The sequence below is a fragment of the Oryzias latipes genome, chromosome 21, assembly GCF_053564925.1.
Source record: "Oryzias latipes strain Hd-rR chromosome 21, Olatipes_Hd-rR_3.1".
Taxonomy (NCBI): Eukaryota; Metazoa; Chordata; class Actinopteri; order Beloniformes; family Adrianichthyidae; genus Oryzias; species Oryzias latipes.
Window position 1 is genome coordinate 5,341,039 of NC_136257.1, and position 17,759 is coordinate 5,358,797.

A 17,759-nucleotide genomic window follows, 5' to 3' on the forward strand; every position below is an offset into this window, starting at 1 on the left:
AAGACTAAAAATTGTTTTCTTACATCAGGTTCAAATTTTGCTCACTGATTAGATTTGACAGTAACAATCAGTTCACTTTTTTTTTGGTTTTGAGACGTTTGTGTCTCAAACCTGTGTCTGGTATCTCCTATTTTCAGAAATATTTGGATCAGCGACAAAATCAACTTTTGTAGTCAAAGCCAAAAGCCCAACATTACAGAATTGGACTCAAACACACTATTACTGAAGGTGTACTATCTATTATCATATCTATTGTAATGGCAATTGAAAGGTCAAACACCATCACATAATAATTGTGACAACATAAAGTGTGTTGAATGATCTTACATCACTGAAGACCTCCTGAGCCTTTGCCACCCTGCGCAGCTCAGGGCTGTCACTGTAAGGACAGTACAGGACCTTCTCTTCATCCCAGGCCTCGGTGTAGAGTTTCTGATCAAAATAAAGAGAACAGAATAGAATAGACTGTAATGCAAAGCAGTGCAATGCAATACAATACAATACAACACAACATAATACAATATAATATTTCAAATAAATATGAACATAAAATATGTATTTGTCTACATTTTCAGTCAGAAAACATTAAGCTTAAATGTGTCACTTAACCTACTTTGCTGTAATTGGCAGCATTTTTCACAGCCAGAACCAGTTCAGGAGCGTCAGGGGGCAGCAGGTACTTATCCTTAGTCTCATCCCACTTTTGCCTGTAGAGAACCTACAAAAGATAATCAGGAACGTAAAAACATTAAACAAATGCTGTGACGATGTGTTTTCTAAATGGCTGTGTGTTATATCTGGCTGAGTTGATTCACCTTGCTCATCAGCTCTGAGACACGCTTCACGTGGGCGATCTCCCGAGCTTCGCCATCGTACAAGCTGGAGGTTCGAACCTTATTTCCCTCCATGCGATATTTAACCTAAAGATGAAATGCTCAACTTCACTTTGCAGCCAAATCACGCTCGAAAAAACAAACAAAAAAGAAGTAGGCTTGTGTTCTGTGAAATGACAAGGGATTAAACTTTGACAATACTTTAAAAGAGGCTGCAATTACGGTAAGTAAAGCATGGTGTTTTTGTCAAATCGAAGAAATTTCAAATGAGAAAAACAACTTTTCTACAAATAAAACTACATTTAACAAACCTTACACTAATGGAGTAACCAGACCGAATAGGTTCGGTCAAATTGGGGAAATGTCCTACTAGAGGTACAACAGCTTCAAAGAGTGTGAGGTCCTCTGTGTTACCTCACTCAGCTGCTCCTGGGCCTTCCTGATGCGAATCAGTTCAGGGGTGTCAGTGGTGAGGGCAGGAGGGGCCCCCTTGGACATCTCATAAGCTTGGCGATACTTATTCTGTTAGGAGCAACAGTTTCACTGACAAATCCTTCACAATGAACAGACTACGGGCCACATGGGGGTCTTACGTGGCTGTACTGCTCCAGCATCTTCATGCTGTGGGCCAGGTATGGAGTCATGAACTTTGAGGTGTCGACTTTGGCCCTCTTTCTGACTTTCCGAGTGGGCAAGCCAGACTGGAAGTGGACAAAGCCAAAACTGTCAACTTTATACTCGACGAACAGAGAAAGTTTTATGAATTTGAAGGGACTTAATGCCCTTGAGGTACAACTGCATCCTCAACTTTCACAAATCAGCCTTAGGGTCAGCATGGCCTTGGCTGAAGAAGGTTCCCAGCTTGATGCAGTGAAGCGAGGCTATTAGCAAACGCATGACAGTAAAGCCACTGCAGACTGCAGGGGAATCTAGAGTATAATCATTAATGCAATTTACCATCCTACATAACTTATGTGATTACATTTTAATCTACTGTATTTAAAGCTAAATTAATAGACACATGAGTCCGTAAATCAGGGAAATGTAACTACAGTGTAATTATAGTCACATCAAGGGAAAAGTGACTGAAGGAGATACATGTAGGTCAAGCAAAATGAAGAGTTTAGTACTATTTAAAGCCTGCATACTACAGTTAATTCTGCTGCATGCAGTGACAAGCTCATCAGCACCAAGGACTTTTAGGTAAAACTGCATCTATGCATTGAATTGCAATCTGCTAAAGAGCCCCAAAAAGTCATTTTCCCTGCATTACTAAAAGCATTAATGGTGGTGGTGGAGGGGGGGTGACAAACAGAGATGTGAGGATTTGCGTGCAAACAGGGGAGCATCCTGCCCAGCATGAGCCGTTGTACATTGGGAGGAGGTGCGTTTACCTGCAAAGACTGAGTCGTGTGCTCAGTCACAGTTGTCGTTGTAATCTGCTTAACATACTAAAAATATAGGACACACTCTGGGTTTTCAGTCTTCCAAAACAAGTTATGGGAGAAACAGCACAGTATTTTTAGATTGAGGGTGATTTTTCCACAGCTCTGGTGTGTAACAGTTGCTGCCAGGTCCTTTATAACAAGTAGGATGCCGCTCAGCACTGCGTCACAGAACCTGCTGGTCTACAGACTGTCTCCAAACAGTCCATCTAGTTCATGAGAGTGCAGAACTAAGCTGTCAGGCTATAATAAGCTCCCTGACCCCCTGAATATAAATACATTGTGATTTAAAGGTGACACAAGTCAATTTAAGTCGTTATTAAAAAGAGGATAAAGAAGTATTAATATCTTGAGTATACTGTGAACTCTGTGGCTCATAATCTTTGATCATCAAACTAAATTTACAAGCGGCAGATGACAAAGATTCTATTCCGATGTGTTATTCCATGCCCCGTTGTGCTTGTTGTCAAGTACGAGAACCTGGACAATGTTCCCATGTCTCTACACAACCACAATACAAATAACATGGTTCCATGTACCTGGAAATAAATGTTGGAATGTTGGTAGAGTTTCTTCTTAAGTTTTTTCAGTCTTGTTTTCAACCAAACCTTATGGAAAGGTCGTGGAAATCAGTTTTAGCTGGTTAATACATTCTTCCAACTTAATGGTCTGTTCACTGAACAGCTGTTTGTGCCATTTTTTTAAAAGTCTGTAAAGCGCTCTACCAGAAGGCACGACTATGGATTAAATGGCTTGAGCATCATCAACAGTTAGGTTTTTAGTTTTAGGATTTCAAATTCTACCACTTCCATGACGATAGGAAGTCAAATTTTCCCACAGTAGCTCCTCAAACCACCTGACTTCTTGCTTTGACAATAAAGACAACAATTTTTAACCTCAGTTCTTTGTAACTTAGGTCTCAAAGTGTTTTCCAGCAATTCATATTTTTTTAATCAAACTCAATTATTCTTAACTGGAACAGAAAAAGTTTCTGGTCAAGGTGCAACCAACAAACTTCATCTAAAATTCCCATGAATTTTTTCCTCAAGGCCAATTCCAAACTTGGTCCAGTCTTCACATTTTACCAAACACTGGAAAGTGACACACGTGTACCTGGTAGCCTCAGGTACTCTCATCCAACCACTAAAAGGGCCCAACCCTGTTTAGCAGCTAAAGAAAGTAAGAGAAATGCTACGTTCACACTAGCCTCTGAAACGCCTGTTCACCACTATCAATGAAAAGTCTATGTAACGGCGCACAAATGACGCGACTCAGGCTTTTTGCGTTCAAAAGTAGCGATCGCCTGTTTTCGGCATCGAACGTTCGCCATCGAACGTTCGTTTAAAGTTATACCGGTAGAACTTTGGCCACTCAGGGACTCGGATTTGGTAGTGACGCATTGGTAGCATCCTTTTCAATTCACAGAAGTACCAACTGTTTAAAAAATTGATCATGTAGGAGAAATTAAAGATTTGTTTGTTTGTTTTTTTTGGAAATATTTGTCCCCAAGTCTTTCATATATCAGAACAGAGCTGTGAAAGAAAAAGCCTGGAGCAAAGTTGTACCAGGCATCAAGGTTGCACCACTTCAACATTTCGCACAAACCTCTACCAAACGTAGGTACAGGCGCTAGTATCCAGTAGCAACAGTTCAGACTGAACACTGTATGCTAAAAGCGTGTTCAAAATCCACAACAACGCGCATCACACGGCCGGGTTTGTACGTAGCATAAGAGCTAAAAGAACGGAAGGGTTAGAATAGACCTTCAGTGGTCCTTAAAACCAGGAGCAAACCAACCAGAGCTGAGAGAAAAAACATCTCAATCATTTTAACAACATTTGTAAGAGGTTTAATACCCGAATCTATCAGACAGGAGAGAACCATAGGCACTGATAATCACTGGAACCGTACAGTCTCAAGCCTCAGGTCAAAAATGTTCACGCCTGCACACAACTGTCTTGAACTGTATGGTTAAAATGTTTGTGGATACTGGAGTGTGATTTACAGCACAGCGGCTCTTCTCATTTTCCATCCCTCTCTCTTTCTCCCCTCTCACTCGTCTTTTTTCTAGACCTCTCTAGGTGCTACTGAAGTCCATTTCTAAATTTGTCTCAATGCCAGAGAGAGACTCAGAGTCTCACGCTTGAGTCATTATTAACCAAATGATAAATCAATAAAACGCTCAAAAGAAAGAGGAAGAGGGAAAGAAAAAGAAGGCTTTTATTTATTTTAAAAGCTGTTAGCTTTTAAAATAAGCCGTACCTTAAACAGCACTATGTTTCTCCCCATTCTGTAGAATAGATAAAAAGCCATCTTACTATTTTACCAAAAACAAGGCAACTTTTCTCCACAATCTAGATGAAAGGACTAGTGAAACCAGAGTGTATTGATTTTGTGTCTACCTGTCCCACCTCCCAAAGATCAGTGTCTTTTCAGAAAAGACACTGATCTATTTCAAACTGGTAATATGTTATATGGGAGTTAAATGATCAATGACAAATATATGATGGCATAATTTGGTAGTTCTATGACAATAACCATTCGGACTCCCCTATAAGATATCAGCAGTATTAAGTACAAACAAATACAAGACTAACTTTAAGCCCATTTTATCCAGGAATTATGGGCTTAGACGTTAGTCTTCTGTTTTCACTCTTCCATCAAAGACTTCCACAAAAGAATAAACATTCACGGACAGAAAAAAAAAGTCTAAATGCAGCAGAAAACAACTTTTCAGGAAAACAGATTCAACAAGGAAACAACAGAAAAAAACTACACAAATCAATAAAAGTTTATAAGTAATCTTATGTTGGTGAAATAGCAATTTAGCGGGGTGGCTTCACCAATTGATCAGCATAGGACTACTGAAACTTCCACTTAGTGACAGGTTCTGTTGAATGCGTACAAGAAGTTTATAAAGACAGAACAACTGTAACCCATTTAATAAGTGTGATTTTTGTCCCAGGATTCCCCAAAAAAATGTTAGGAGGAGCATTTCAATTAAAATGAAGCTCGAAATCTGGACTTAGCATCAACCAAATTTAAACCACTGAACGGTGGGAAATTCAGCTCCATTCATAGTTTTTATCCAATGAGCTTCGAGGGGTAAATAAAACTTTGAGTCAAAATTGGGCTGGAAACATTAAAACGTACCACATTAAAGATGATGAGGTTATCAAAAAAGGCCCAGAGTGATTGTGAGGGAGAAAAACGTTTGCTTACCTCGCCCAGAGTCTCCTCTTCCTCCTCCTCCTCAAAATCCTCCTCATACTCTGGATTGTCTGCCATTTTGGCACTTTTTCACAAGTTCTACACAAAACAGAGGTTAGATTTTCATTCAGGCCGTCATTGTTTTTTTCTTTTCTTTTGTCTAGTAACACCCATGGGTTTGGGAGGTGTAGAAATAAACATTTGGCCACAAAAAATAGTCATCAAGTTTTTTTTAGAATGTTGAATCCAGTAAGGTTGCAAAACTGCAACAAAAAAAGACATGATGCGTGCGGTACAAATGCTTGTGTCTTTCTAACAGGTTGATTTCAACCAAGTGCTTTGCATACCAGCAAAAGGCTCCCACAGTATTCGCTGAGAGAAAACTTGCCATCCACTAGTTTTCAAACTGACTCCAACTTCGCCACTTGCTCCGGTCCTAAACAAAGTGATACAGTGTGAGAGAAATCATACAACATCAATGGCTATACAGAGACAAAGGCAGATTGGGAGGCTGAATGTGTAGTGATGGGCGCCTGGCTTTGAAGATGTGACTTAAAAACCCTCCCCCTTACATGCTATAACACAGATTTCCAAACTGTGGCTCCTGGCTGAAGGTTGCCAACAGCTGCCCAACTGTGCCTCAGCTATTTGACATGTAAGCTAATGCCACGGCCTGATTGGTTGACTGTGTTTAGCAAATGGAGATGCAATGCCATCTGAGGCTGCAGGTTAAATATAGGACGGCTTACTAACTACCTTTTTTAGAATTTGACTGCCTTCTCTTTAAAATATAAGAAATTCTTAATTGCAGTTGAGGAGATATTCAGTGAAACAGATGAACAAAATAGGTATAGACTGAGATTTCCAAGTGATGAGACCGCTCCCAAAGTTTAGAATACATCCAAGGCTTCCACCAACATTAGTCGGATCTTGAAGATTTTGGCTGGACTAGGTATTCCTTGAACGCGCAAAAAAGAAAAAGAGTTTCCTATACTTCTTACTCAGAGGGGGACACTCCTGAATCCAGGGGGTGGCAATAAAGACAAAGTATGTCCAAGAAGATGCAAAACCCTGCAGACTGTAGAAAAAGTGGATTTTTACAGCTTTAATCCTTTTCCTTTGCTTACCAGATATGTTTAAGTATAGAGGTCTCCCAAGCCACCAAATCCTCCCCAGCTTCCCTCCAGAGAAACGATGGGTGACGGACACCGGCTGCATTTTCTAGCCAGGTTATCACATGGCCTGCTCGGCCAATCACAGGGGGCCACTCTCAGGTTTCAGCATCTAAATATACATAGGTGATCATTTCAGAAAGATGCACCTGTTGAGGTTAATGCATCAGCTGTACAGTTATGAGGAAGCCGGCAGACAGAGCAGTTGGGCTGAAAGAACAACACAACAGAACCACCCACCAAGAACAGGCCCACTGACGTGATGGCGTCGACTGTCTTTCTGTTGTTTCATTTTGTGAAAGATCTTTTGTAAGCAGGTCTGACTGCAGGCCAAACCCTGTGGAGTCAAAGGAGTAAATTAAGGCCAAAAAAAAGAAAAGTTGTAATTAAAAAAATGTAAAAGTTAAAGCAACTTAGAAAATATTTTTCTAAAACTTTCTCTTGAAACAAAGATGAGTCCAAATGAATTTTCCCCTTTTAAGACATTTAGACCAATATAATTTGCAATGCTTTAACTGCACATGTTATAAACGGAAATAATACCCGCTTTGAAATGGTTCGTGTATTTATGATATACAAGTAAAAATCAAAGATTACAGGGACTTGATTTCTTTTTCATAGATAAGTTCTTTTTTTGTTTTTTTATGGCAGAAAAAGGGAAAAAAATAATAGCTGAAATTTTCCTATTTTCTGTGTCTTCTGAAAAATCTGCCATCTAGACCAGAAATATTGATGAGAAATATGAGCTCTAAATTCTCCATAATATTATGCAAAGCCTTTCAACTAGTCTACCAGGAGAAGGATGTAACCCAGCAAAAATGATGGACAGCAACAGGTGGGTGGAACCCCCTCCCACCCTTAACAGACAGTTGTAACATACCTTCATTCTATTGGACTCTCCGCTTGTTTGCATTAAAAGAAGCATCCTTACAATCAGCATCCCATCAAATTGCAAAATAAAAAAGCTTCTTTTTTTTTTAAACAAATAAATTTATAATTTTACAGCCGCCATATGTTTACTTACTTTGTGAAGTGATAATCTCCTGTGGCTTATCGCATCATATGCACTAGGAAGCAGCAACAGAGTTTTCCAGGCCAGGGTTTGCCCTGAACTTTAACAACATCCCGAAAAGTAAGATTGCCATAACTGTTTCTACATTTAATCTACAAGTCCAGGTCAAGACCAGATGCAAGGTGGAGTGTCCTAAAATTAAATCTTAAATTCAACATAACATTACTAAGAAAAGTAAAGAGTAGGCATCCAAATTACTGCATGAGCAAAAGTTTTAAAAAAAGTAACTTGTAAAAAAAACAAGTTGGACATATAAGATACTAGTTTAGAACTAGTAGAAAGCAGACAAAGAGATTTAGGAAATTATGTATTAACAGATATTTTACATAAAATGTTGAATTAACCGAGTTAAAAACAGCATCTTCTTGCTTAGTTTTTGTTTTTATAGCATTTCTGCTTAACCCTTGTGCTATCTTGTGGGGTCCAGATGACCCCACTCCCAGCGTTAATGTGCCTCAGAGGGGGTCATGTCTTGTGGGGACATCTGGACCCCACAAGACCTTTTTTCTTGATTTGTGATCTTCACTGGTGTCCATGGACTACATGAAATAAATCCTCTCCACCTTTATCCACCATTGTCATGGTAGGGAGAACACGTCAATGTAAGGGTGGGGTCATCTGGACCCAACAAGATAGCACCAGGGTTAAGTACATCTAAAATAAAATAAAAAGTTACTTTGTACTGCATTGTAAGTATTACAATAACTTCTGTGGTCTGGATTGCAATTCATGTCAATAATAATGATAATTTAGGATCTATTAAGTTTAAATCAACCATAAACTGTTGTTACTGCCTGCTGTACCTGGAAGTGTACAGAAGCACTGGAGTGTGAAGTCAGTGATAGTAGTCAGTCATTCATTGATCCAGAGGGTTCTGCTGATGTGGACTGCAGTGTTCTCCATGTGAACATCTCCCGACATAAAGACCAGCCTGGCACTGGCCTGGACCGAGCTTTGGCCGGCGTAATGCCCTGAACCTTTTTCTTCAATGATTTGTGAACCTCACTGGTGTCCATGGATTACATGAAATCCTCTCCACCTTTATCCACCTTTGTCATGGTAGGGAGAACACGTCAATGAAAGAAAGGGTGGGGTCATCTGGACCCCACAAGACAGCACAAGGGATAAGTAAAACAAATTATTGATGATCCATGTTATATTTTTACAGTATCACTGTCAAAACCATATTTTTAAATGAGTTGTTGGTTAATACTGATAAAATATTTAATATATAATAAGTTATTTTCCCTATAAATAACACACCACCACGCTTCTCTTATTTTTAGTTGGCAAAAGCATTTTTTGTGTTAAATAAAAGTTTGTTTGTTCCTCCACTTTTGTATTCCAAGCATTTAAACAAAAGATTGGCCGTCTGTCTCTGAGATTTTAAATGACCACCAGTCTCAATATCGACTATAACAAACAAAAAAGCAACAAAACAATATAGCCCACTTTACCTAAGCAAGAGTATAATTTGCCTTTATATATATATATATATATATATTTATATATATATATATTTATATATATATATATATATATATATATATATATATATATATATATATATATATATATATATTTATATATATATATATATATATATATATTTATATATATAAATAATATCTATTCTATCTATTCTAATAATATTATCTAATCTATTCAAGTAAAATGGAAGAATGGAAACCCGCTGAAGAGAATAGCTCATCGTTAAACCGTGCAAAACCCTGATACTGGAAAATATTCAAAGGCAGGTAGGTGTGTTAAAGCAGGGTAGGACTGAAAATAAAAAATCCGGCCATGGTTCCCAGAGAATCGGGAGTTGGGAAACACTGGGCTGGACCATTCCAGGACCTTGAAATGCTTGACATGTATTCAAGCTGGAAGATCCAGCTATGTTTCATCTTCAATGATTTTAGGTTTTTACCTCAAACCTGACCACAAATTACTTCATTCATCCTTCAATTATTATTAGTCATCCTGTATCCAATCCAGACAGCATGATGTTTCTACCCCCATGCTCAACAATGGGAATGGTGTTCTTGGAAGCAGCTCAGCATTCTTTCTCCTCCAAACACAGAGAGTTCCGTTTTGGTCTCTCAAGATCATTTGTAAATCACTAGGTAAGATCTTGCATGGATCCCTGGAGGAGGTGGAGACTGTAAGTGATCTTGCGTTCCTCAAATCTTCAAATAATCGCTCCAACAGTTGATCCTTTCTCATCAAGCTTATTTAGGATTGGTTCATTCCGGTCTTGTTCAGGTGAATAATCTTGTTCCTGGTGTCCTTTGATAGCTCTTTGGTCTTGGTGGAAAGGTTCCAGTTTGATTGGTTTAAGGTGTGGACAGGTGACATTTATACAGACAAGCAGTCCAAGAAGGTGACACTGGTACAGGCAACAAGTGGAGGATAGGATCCCTGAAGTAGTCACGGGTCTGCGAGGGACAGAACTCTGGCTTGTTTGCTTGTATGAGGGGAAATCCTTATTTTCTGCACCGTGATACAAATAAATTCTTTAACAATCAAACAATGTGATTTCCTGGATTACTGTTGTCCATTCCGTCTCTCAGTTCAAAGTGTGAAGACCTCTCCTGTTGCTCTAAATGGAAAAGCTTACAGAACTGATGACTCAAAAATAACTTTTTACCCCTTTGTATAGACTGAATTAAGTCTTCTTCAATGTAGCCACCAGAAAATAAATATATATGGTTAAGGTTTATGAACCAAAATGATTTAAAAACCCTCTCATGCTTTTAAACTAAGCCAGCAGCCTTTCTATTCTACATCCTTATAACTCCTTTAAAATCCCTCATATGCTGCTGCTTACAGTTAAACTGGTTTGTTTTGCTCTTCCCATCTTCCTCTGTTCTTCAGCATGCAGCTGCATGTCATGGTTTCTATAGAAAATGAAAGGCAATTAGTTCGGGTGACTTATTCTGTAAACATTTACCGGTAAGTAAAGCTACAGAAGAATCTAGCATGTTCTAGGACGATGTCCAAAAGAATTCATGACACAACGGAGTTCACCTGAAACAAATAAAAACACTTTATTTCAGCGGGTATTCATAGGAAGTGAAGTAAGAAGGGCTTGTTTTTAAATCATCGTTCAAGCATGTTTCAGTCACCAGTGGCCTCTGCTTCAGCATTCTGCAGCAGGCACCGCGTTTTAGGAGAATACTGGACTGTACACAAAAGGGGGGAATGCAATGAAAACCACCACAGCCAGTCCGGTAATACTGCAAGGCCACTGTGGACTACATCCACACACAGCTGAAGAATAAAATCCACGTCCAGTTCCAAGTCAATTTACTGATCTCTGTCTTCTTGCTGAGAAAGCCGTGCAGAAGTTGAACTTTAAATAGTTTCCGGCTCTTTGTTGTCCACTGTTCCGGTAAAAGTGTCATGGTTTCTTTTTCGTTGGTTTGTTTTGACTTCAAATGTCTTTTGAAAAATAAATTATTACGATAGAATAGAATATCCTGGGGTCTGCCCCAGACTGGAGAGGACCTCACCCTCCAGTCCCTCGTATGCGGATGCAGAAAAAGACAAACAAAACCGTCAAGCTCATCATCTGACGCGCAGTCGTGACATCATCCACTCCAGACCCTGGCACAACCTGGAGGTAAAAAGAGACGGAGAAAAAAAAAAAGGTGAAGATAAAAATAAAGATACACCAAGTCAGGACAAAAACTCAGCACTTCATTCAAATATAGTCAATGCCATGCATGTGGGGGTTAAGATGGAGCGGTAAATGGAGTTCTTACCCCTCCCCTGTAAGGGCGCAACAGGCCTGGATGTGCCACTGGTGGTCTTTGACGGAGGTAAGTTGGAGACTCTGAGAAATCTCCGCTACAGTCATACAGCCTTTCACATCCTGCTTGTTGGCAAAGATTAATAAGCCTGCTTTTCTTAAGTCCTGGAAAGAAAAGAAAAAAGGATAAAAGAATACAGTTTAAATGGATGACAACGTGATGAGAACACACAGGCACAAAAACATCCCGTTCATATTTACATACATTTGTACAATACATGTTCATCGAGTCAACAGCTCTTTATACAGCGTAGGGTTATTGATTCATTCAAACTTGGATCAGATTTGATATCAAAGTCTGCTCTTCTCTCAAAGGCTCATTTAGTCCAACTTAATGAAGATCTATAGCATCCAATAAAGACTTTCACAGACAAATACATTTATAGTAGACTGATCATTGTCGTTGTAACCTTACACGGCAAAATAAATACATAACTGTACATTTCCAAAAGCCTTTTTAGACATTGATCTGTGTTCTGCAGTGCAGTTTAAGAAAGCAGGTTTTCAACACAAATACAAGATAAAAAAGGGAGATTTATGAAGAATTCTGAGGGAACAGGACAGGAAATAGAAACTACGGTCCAATGATTAAACTAACATTTAAAAACTAGAAACTTCATTTAAAAGAGTTCATCTGGGATATGTTGACTTACTTCATGTGCAAGCATTCTGTAGAGTTCTTCTTTGGTCACAGAGATTCTTTCTCTGTCTGTGCTGTCAACCACAACAATTACAAACTAGACAACAAAGACAAAATCAGGTTGGTTAAAATTTCACTTTTTTTTTTTAATTTCTTGCAAACGTTTGAAAAGATTCTAGTAAAACCTAGGAACTACGTGGAGAGAATAATTCCAGCTTTCATCAGCAAAGTCTCATTATGTAAAAACAAACACAAGAGTACACAATAAAAAAAAGGTGTAACAAACAGTTGTGTTTCACATTAGAAGGGAGCCAGAGCAATGATTACCTCCGTGTTTGTGTAATATGTATTCCACGAAGACCTAAGGGACTCCTGACCCCCGATGTCCCACATGAGAAAATGGGTGTTGTTGACGACAATCTCTTCCACATTACTTCCTATTGTAGGGGAGGTGTGCACCACCTCATTCATTGAACTGCAAAACACACACACGCACATTACAAAAATAATCATAGCAAAGAAAAATAGCTTTTTTGCCCTTAGCTGTAAACTTATGAAACATATTTCAAATGCAAGGTGTGTTGCATGTAGAAACTTACAACTGGTACAGAATTGTAGTCTTGCCTGCATTATCCAGCCCCACAATAATTACTTTGTGCTCTGTGAAAGTAAAAAAGACGGAATTGAATGTGATGGTGACCAGTTGATGCTAACGTCATTTGCCTTATGTATTCATTTCTCTAAAAGCTGGGCAATATGCCTAAAAGATAGAATCTCAGATTTTTTTTAATACAAATTCAAGTTTAATCCTTTTTTTCCCTCCCTGCCTATGCTTTCTTGAACAAAAATTACAAATGACAGAATATATTTACCAAAAACTATTTTATTTTATCATCTCCTTTGGAAATTGGCTCCAACACAAAGTTTAACTAAATCCAAGCTGTCAAAATGTTTGCAGAACAATGCAGCAGATGTTTTGTGAGCTACCACTAGCTTGAGCATCTCATAAAGAGAAATACTAGAACGCACTGGGAAAAGCATTTTTGGTAGGATTAGCCTGGAAACGGATTTAGCTGCGTTTGGTTTGAGGCTCCAAGTTTGAAGACACTACCCCACAGAGACCAAAATCTCACCGGACTCACCGGAAAAGTTGACCTGTAGATTAAACAAAAAATCTACCAAACAAAGGATTTCACAAATAAAAACTGTCATCTAAGAAACTGATATTAGGTTAAATGCAAACAGAGAGGAAGTCACAACATAATGAAACATCAGATAAAACAGGTTTCTTTTGTAAGGAACTCCTGTATTGATTTCTACTCAGTCTTTGCTTCTGCTTTTGGTGTTTTCATGCTGTCTATGAAATGTTGATTTTCAATCCCAAATGAGTTGTTTGTGCTTTCTTAATAGAAAATACCCCATGAGAAAAGGGTTTCAGTCAGTCAACTGTAGTCTGAACCAACTGGAAAGTCTAAAGCTGCTGAGAAAACGAGAACAGATTCACTAAAGGGGAGCGGATTGACAGAAGAAGCACTTTATTCCTAATTCTGCCTCCAGTTGATCCATTTTTACATGAGATCAGAACTAAAACTGCCTAAAAACATGACCATGTGTCGGATTGTTGCCACTAACAGTAAAGATGCAGTGCTCTCGCGGGGGGGGGGGGGGGGGGGGGGGGGGGGCTTTTTTTAAGTTCAATGCCGTCTCTGTCCTATTGATACATTTCTAAAGGCTGAATGAAATCTGCACACCATAAAGCAAACATGAACTGGCTTTAGCCAATAAAAGATTTGTTGATAAGTTGACAAAAGATGAACATCTGTTTAAGCAAATTATCAAAAAAGTAAAGTCGAGAATAATTTAAGTTGTGTTGACTCTTCTTTAAATTAAACTGTTGCAGTCAAATTGAAATGATGTTTTCGGCTGTTTTGCTATTTGTTCATAAGTTCATTTGATTAAGTAATATCGCCATCCCAATATGTATCATTAATATAGCAGCCCTACTCAGAAATGCAATTTTTAAGTTAATTTTCATTTTATTTGTGCTCCGTCATAAGAAAAATGGCACAAGAACATGTTAAAAACCCCAAAAATGCCAATTTTATTGTAGTGCATCTTTAACTTGAGGCCTTGCTTTTCCCACAGACATAAAGAAAACATTGGAAAGGTCAAACTTTAAAGAAATATATCAATTTCACTGAGAGACAGAGCTTATCGCTACCTTTACTAATAAAGTCCCACTTGTTGTCACACACCTTGTTGTCGGACAGTTGTTGTTTTTCATGTTTTTACAGTGAGCTGCAGTCAAAGCCAAGCTTGGAACTCCCCCTTAAAGCTGTGTGGGGGGAACTGGTTCTGAAGTGGATTTAAACCTACAACCTCTCAACTACAGTCCAAAACATCAGCATCTTTCACACAAGAAAAGGTAAACAGCTACTTACAAACAATGTTTATGGTTGGAAAAAGTACTTTTATATTTGGAGAAGGTGTATTCCGTTTCCTGTTACGGGTGTCACTAACACTAGAACTGAAACATTAATAAAAGAAAGTGAAAAGTGGAAAGAAAGTTGAAAGAAAAAGCAAACACAATCAAGTCTAATCAAGGTAAAAATAAAAGCTGCCTAATGTTCCAAGTTCACTCTAAAGATTGAATTGCTGTAAACGGCTATTTTTACTTCCAACAAAGGGGAGATGTGGTGCAGCACGCAGATGTCTCACTATATTAACAAAACTGCAACTGAAATATGGAAAAACAAGTCATGTGAACAAAAATAAGGTCACGCAGGTGCAAGTTTAGAAGATGGCTTGAAGAAAACAGTAGTGTGAGCTGGATCATGCATTCTGCCATCATTACAAGACTCACTTCAACGAAAATAATGTTTTTTCCTGTAGATCTTTTCTCATGATATGTCTAAAGAAAGGCTGATGTTATTCTCATGTATTTACGTGGGAGCAGCACAAAATGTGACCAAAGTTCCTGTTGGCCCCACGTAATGCACATTGCTGCATCGCCCACATATATTTTAAGTGTCCAAGTTTGCATTTTGTGGTTAAATTAAACTTAAATTCCCATTAGCGCAGCTAGGTGTGTCAAAAGTGTTCTCCGCATTTGATCCATGGAGAGGCGGGGAGCAGCAGACGCAGCCGTGATCAGGAACTATTTGGTGGTTTAACCCAAACCGTAACCCGTAACCCGTAATCCTAACCTTAACCCTTCCGCTAGGTCTGTGCTGCTGAGAAAAGAGTTCAGGGCTGGCCGCACGCATTTTAAAAAAGTATGTGTGGCCAGGCACCTTCATAAAGAAAACGAGTGTGTTTGTTCAAATTGCTGTGAGTCAGCAGCAGATGCAAAAAAAGCCTTTGGAAAAAGCTTGTAGGTGTGATGTAGAAGCTACTATGGCGAGTCTCAAGCTCCCAGCTCTGCTCTATTCTGATGCATTTGTAGACAAATAGGTCCATGTGCGTCTTTGTTTTTCTCATCCGATCTGGAATCTGGATCAAAACTGTACGGCTGGATGGCTCCATTTTTTCCCCTCAATTATTCTACATTTATTTGAACAACATTATATACTGTTTTGTATTTAGATAGAGAGATAGATAGAACCAGTCTATCCTCGAGATAGCTCACCTTTTTTTTTCAGCAGTAATGTTAGGTTGGTGGTGTGAGTAAGCTAGCAGGAGAGGCTGTTAACAGATGGATATCAGGGAGTAAGGGCGGGCTCACTCCGAGCCAACAGTCCCGCCCATAACTCAGAGGTGAACTTCTAATGAACTCTTGCTGTTCTGCAGAAACTATGTCCTAGGAAACGACAGGTTTTTTCATTTGAGCTAAAAAAATAAATAAAAATAAACGGCATCATCACAATTGAAAGACCACTGGGAATGCTTTGAAGATTGATCAAAAGAGGACCGGAGTGGGACTTTAACCCTTGTGCTATCTTATGGGGTCCAGATAACCCCCCTCCCAACGTGCGTCTAAGGCAAAACATTACTAAGGAAAGTAAAGAGCAGTCATCCAAATAACTGTATGAGCAAGAGTAAAAAAAAAAAGTAACTTTTCAATAAAAAAGTGAATTAGAGCAAAAACTAGTTAAATAAGGCAAAAAAAAAACCAATTTAGGACATTATGTATTACCATATGCTTAAATAAAATGTTGAATTAACTGAATTAAAAACACCTCCACCTCCAAGGCACATTAACGTTGGGAGCGGGGTCATCTGGACCCCACAATACAGTGCGCTGAACTTTTTTATTCTTCAATGATTTGTGATCTTCACTGGTGTCCATGGATTACATGAAATCTTTCCACCTTTATCCACCTTTGTCATGGTAGGGAGAACACGTCAATGTTAAGGGTGGGGTCATCTGGACCCCACAAGACGGCACAAGGGTTAAGTACGTCTAAAAAAAAAAATATGTTACTTTGCACTGCATTGTAAGTATTACAATAACTTCTGTGGTCTGGATTGCAATTCATGTCAACAATAATGATAATTTAGGATCTATAAAGTTCAAATCAACCATAAACTGTTGTTACTGCCTGCTGTACCTGGAAGTGTACAGAAGCACTGGAGTGTGAAGTCAGTGATAGTAGTCAGTCATTCATTGATCCAGAGGGTTCTGCTGATGTGGACTGCAGTGTTCTCCATGTGAACATCTCCCGACATAAAAACCAGCCTGGCACTGGCCTGGACCGAGCTTTGGACGGCGGGACTCGTGTTTCTATGACCTGCTTTACTGATTCAAGATCACCTGACGTGGTTTCACTTACGTGGAGCTCGAACCTGACAACCATGAATAACCAAACGCAAGCTGGACTCATAAAAGTTAGTGGAACAATACATCATCATCTGCGGCGACGTGATTAAACAGAAACCGACACACACATTTATTTGACCTGAAGTCTTCGCTGACACACAACAACCCTGCTGTTAAAATGACAAAGGATCCGAGCTCGAAGGCTAATTAGATGGGTGAACGAACAAGATCATCGGGCCTCCAAATAGAACCAACGAGTCCAAGAACCTCGTCTCCCCCCCCCCCGACGAAACCATGCTTACCTTGGTGATTAAAAAGCCTCCACAGCTTTGTGAAGAGTATCCCCATGGCTGACGGCGACGCTTGTTGAGTCCAGCTTGTAAAGCACCCCGGTAACTTAGCTAACTAGCGTAAATGATTGCAGTGCTGATGTCAACTTCACCTCAGTAAGCTAGCAGGCTAACTACACCGACAAAGGACAGTTAAATAGCTCGAGCAAAGCTGTCATGATGATTATGCGCCAAGCTTACAGCCCTGCATGGCCTGAAAACCTGTCATGTACAACACTGACGGCTAATGTTGCTACAGAAAGAAACGGAAGATACACGCTAACCACCGTTGCTAAGTGGTTGATATCAGCTGGCTGTTCTGAAGTGCGCTTGGTTGTCAACCTTGCGCATGCGTACTACGGCAACTACTGTTCAATTCAGATAAATATAATATAATATAATATAATATAATATAATATAATATAATATAATATAATATAATATAATATAATTAATATAATATAATATAACATAACATAACATAA

At 39.0% G+C, this 17,759-nt stretch overlaps 2 protein-coding genes across 52 annotated transcripts in view; both read right to left on the minus strand.

Moving 5' to 3' along the window:
* neb (nebulin) overlaps positions 1–6,712 on the minus strand; it is a 61,366-nt gene extending 54,654 nt beyond the window's left edge. For 49 of the 50 annotated variants that reach the window (XM_078939147.1, XM_023951061.1, XM_078939163.1 and 46 more), the window contains exons 1-9: positions 6,616–6,700; positions 5,836–5,924; positions 5,501–5,587; positions 2,228–2,284; positions 1,427–1,534; positions 1,248–1,355; positions 816–920; positions 614–718; positions 328–432 (exon numbers count right to left, since the gene is read on the minus strand). In XM_078939147.1, the coding sequence (XP_078795273.1) occupies positions 328–432; positions 614–718; positions 816–920; positions 1,248–1,355; positions 1,427–1,534; positions 2,228–2,284; positions 5,501–5,566 (654 nt within the window). In that variant the 5' untranslated portion in view covers positions 5,567–5,587; positions 5,836–5,924; positions 6,616–6,700. Of the gene's footprint in view, positions 1–327; positions 433–613; positions 719–815; positions 921–1,247; positions 1,356–1,426; positions 1,535–2,227; positions 2,285–5,500; positions 5,588–5,835; positions 5,925–6,615 lie in introns of all 50 variants that reach the window. The other variant, XM_023951055.2, reaches the window with a different exon arrangement.
* Positions 6,713–10,757: 4,045 nt separating this feature from the next.
* Positions 10,758–17,630, minus strand: arl5a (ADP-ribosylation factor-like 5A). Of its 2 annotated transcripts, XM_023951027.2 has the most exons (6): positions 17,248–17,630; positions 12,786–12,846; positions 12,514–12,661; positions 12,200–12,283; positions 11,500–11,651; positions 10,758–11,351 (listed from the first exon to the last, which is right to left on the minus strand). In XM_023951027.2, the coding sequence occupies exons 1-6, from the start codon at positions 17,291–17,293 to the stop codon at positions 11,303–11,305; spliced, it is 540 nt and encodes a 179-aa protein (XP_023806795.1). In that variant the 5' UTR covers positions 17,294–17,630; the 3' UTR covers positions 10,758–11,302. The 2 variants fall into 2 exon arrangements, with proteins under 2 accessions (XP_023806795.1, XP_078795311.1); XM_078939185.1 differs by lacking the exon at positions 11,500–11,651 and having other exon boundaries at positions 11,142–11,351; positions 17,248–17,617.
* Between the last annotated feature and the right edge of the window lie 129 nt (positions 17,631–17,759).

Excerpts from the sequence above, each read along its gene's own strand:
- arl5a (XM_023951027.2), bottom strand. The coding sequence starts at position 17,293 with ATGGGGATACTCTTCACAAAGCTGTGGAGGCTTTTTAATCACCAAG. Across the intron at positions 12,847-17,247 it reads GAGGCTTTTTAATCACCAAG|AGCACAAAGTAATTATTGTG; the intron begins GTAAGCATGGTT and ends TTACTTTCACAG. Across the intron at positions 11,352-11,499 it reads TGCGCCCTTACAGGGGAGGG|GTTGTGCCAGGGTCTGGAGT; the intron begins GTAAGAACTCCA and ends TTTTACCTCCAG.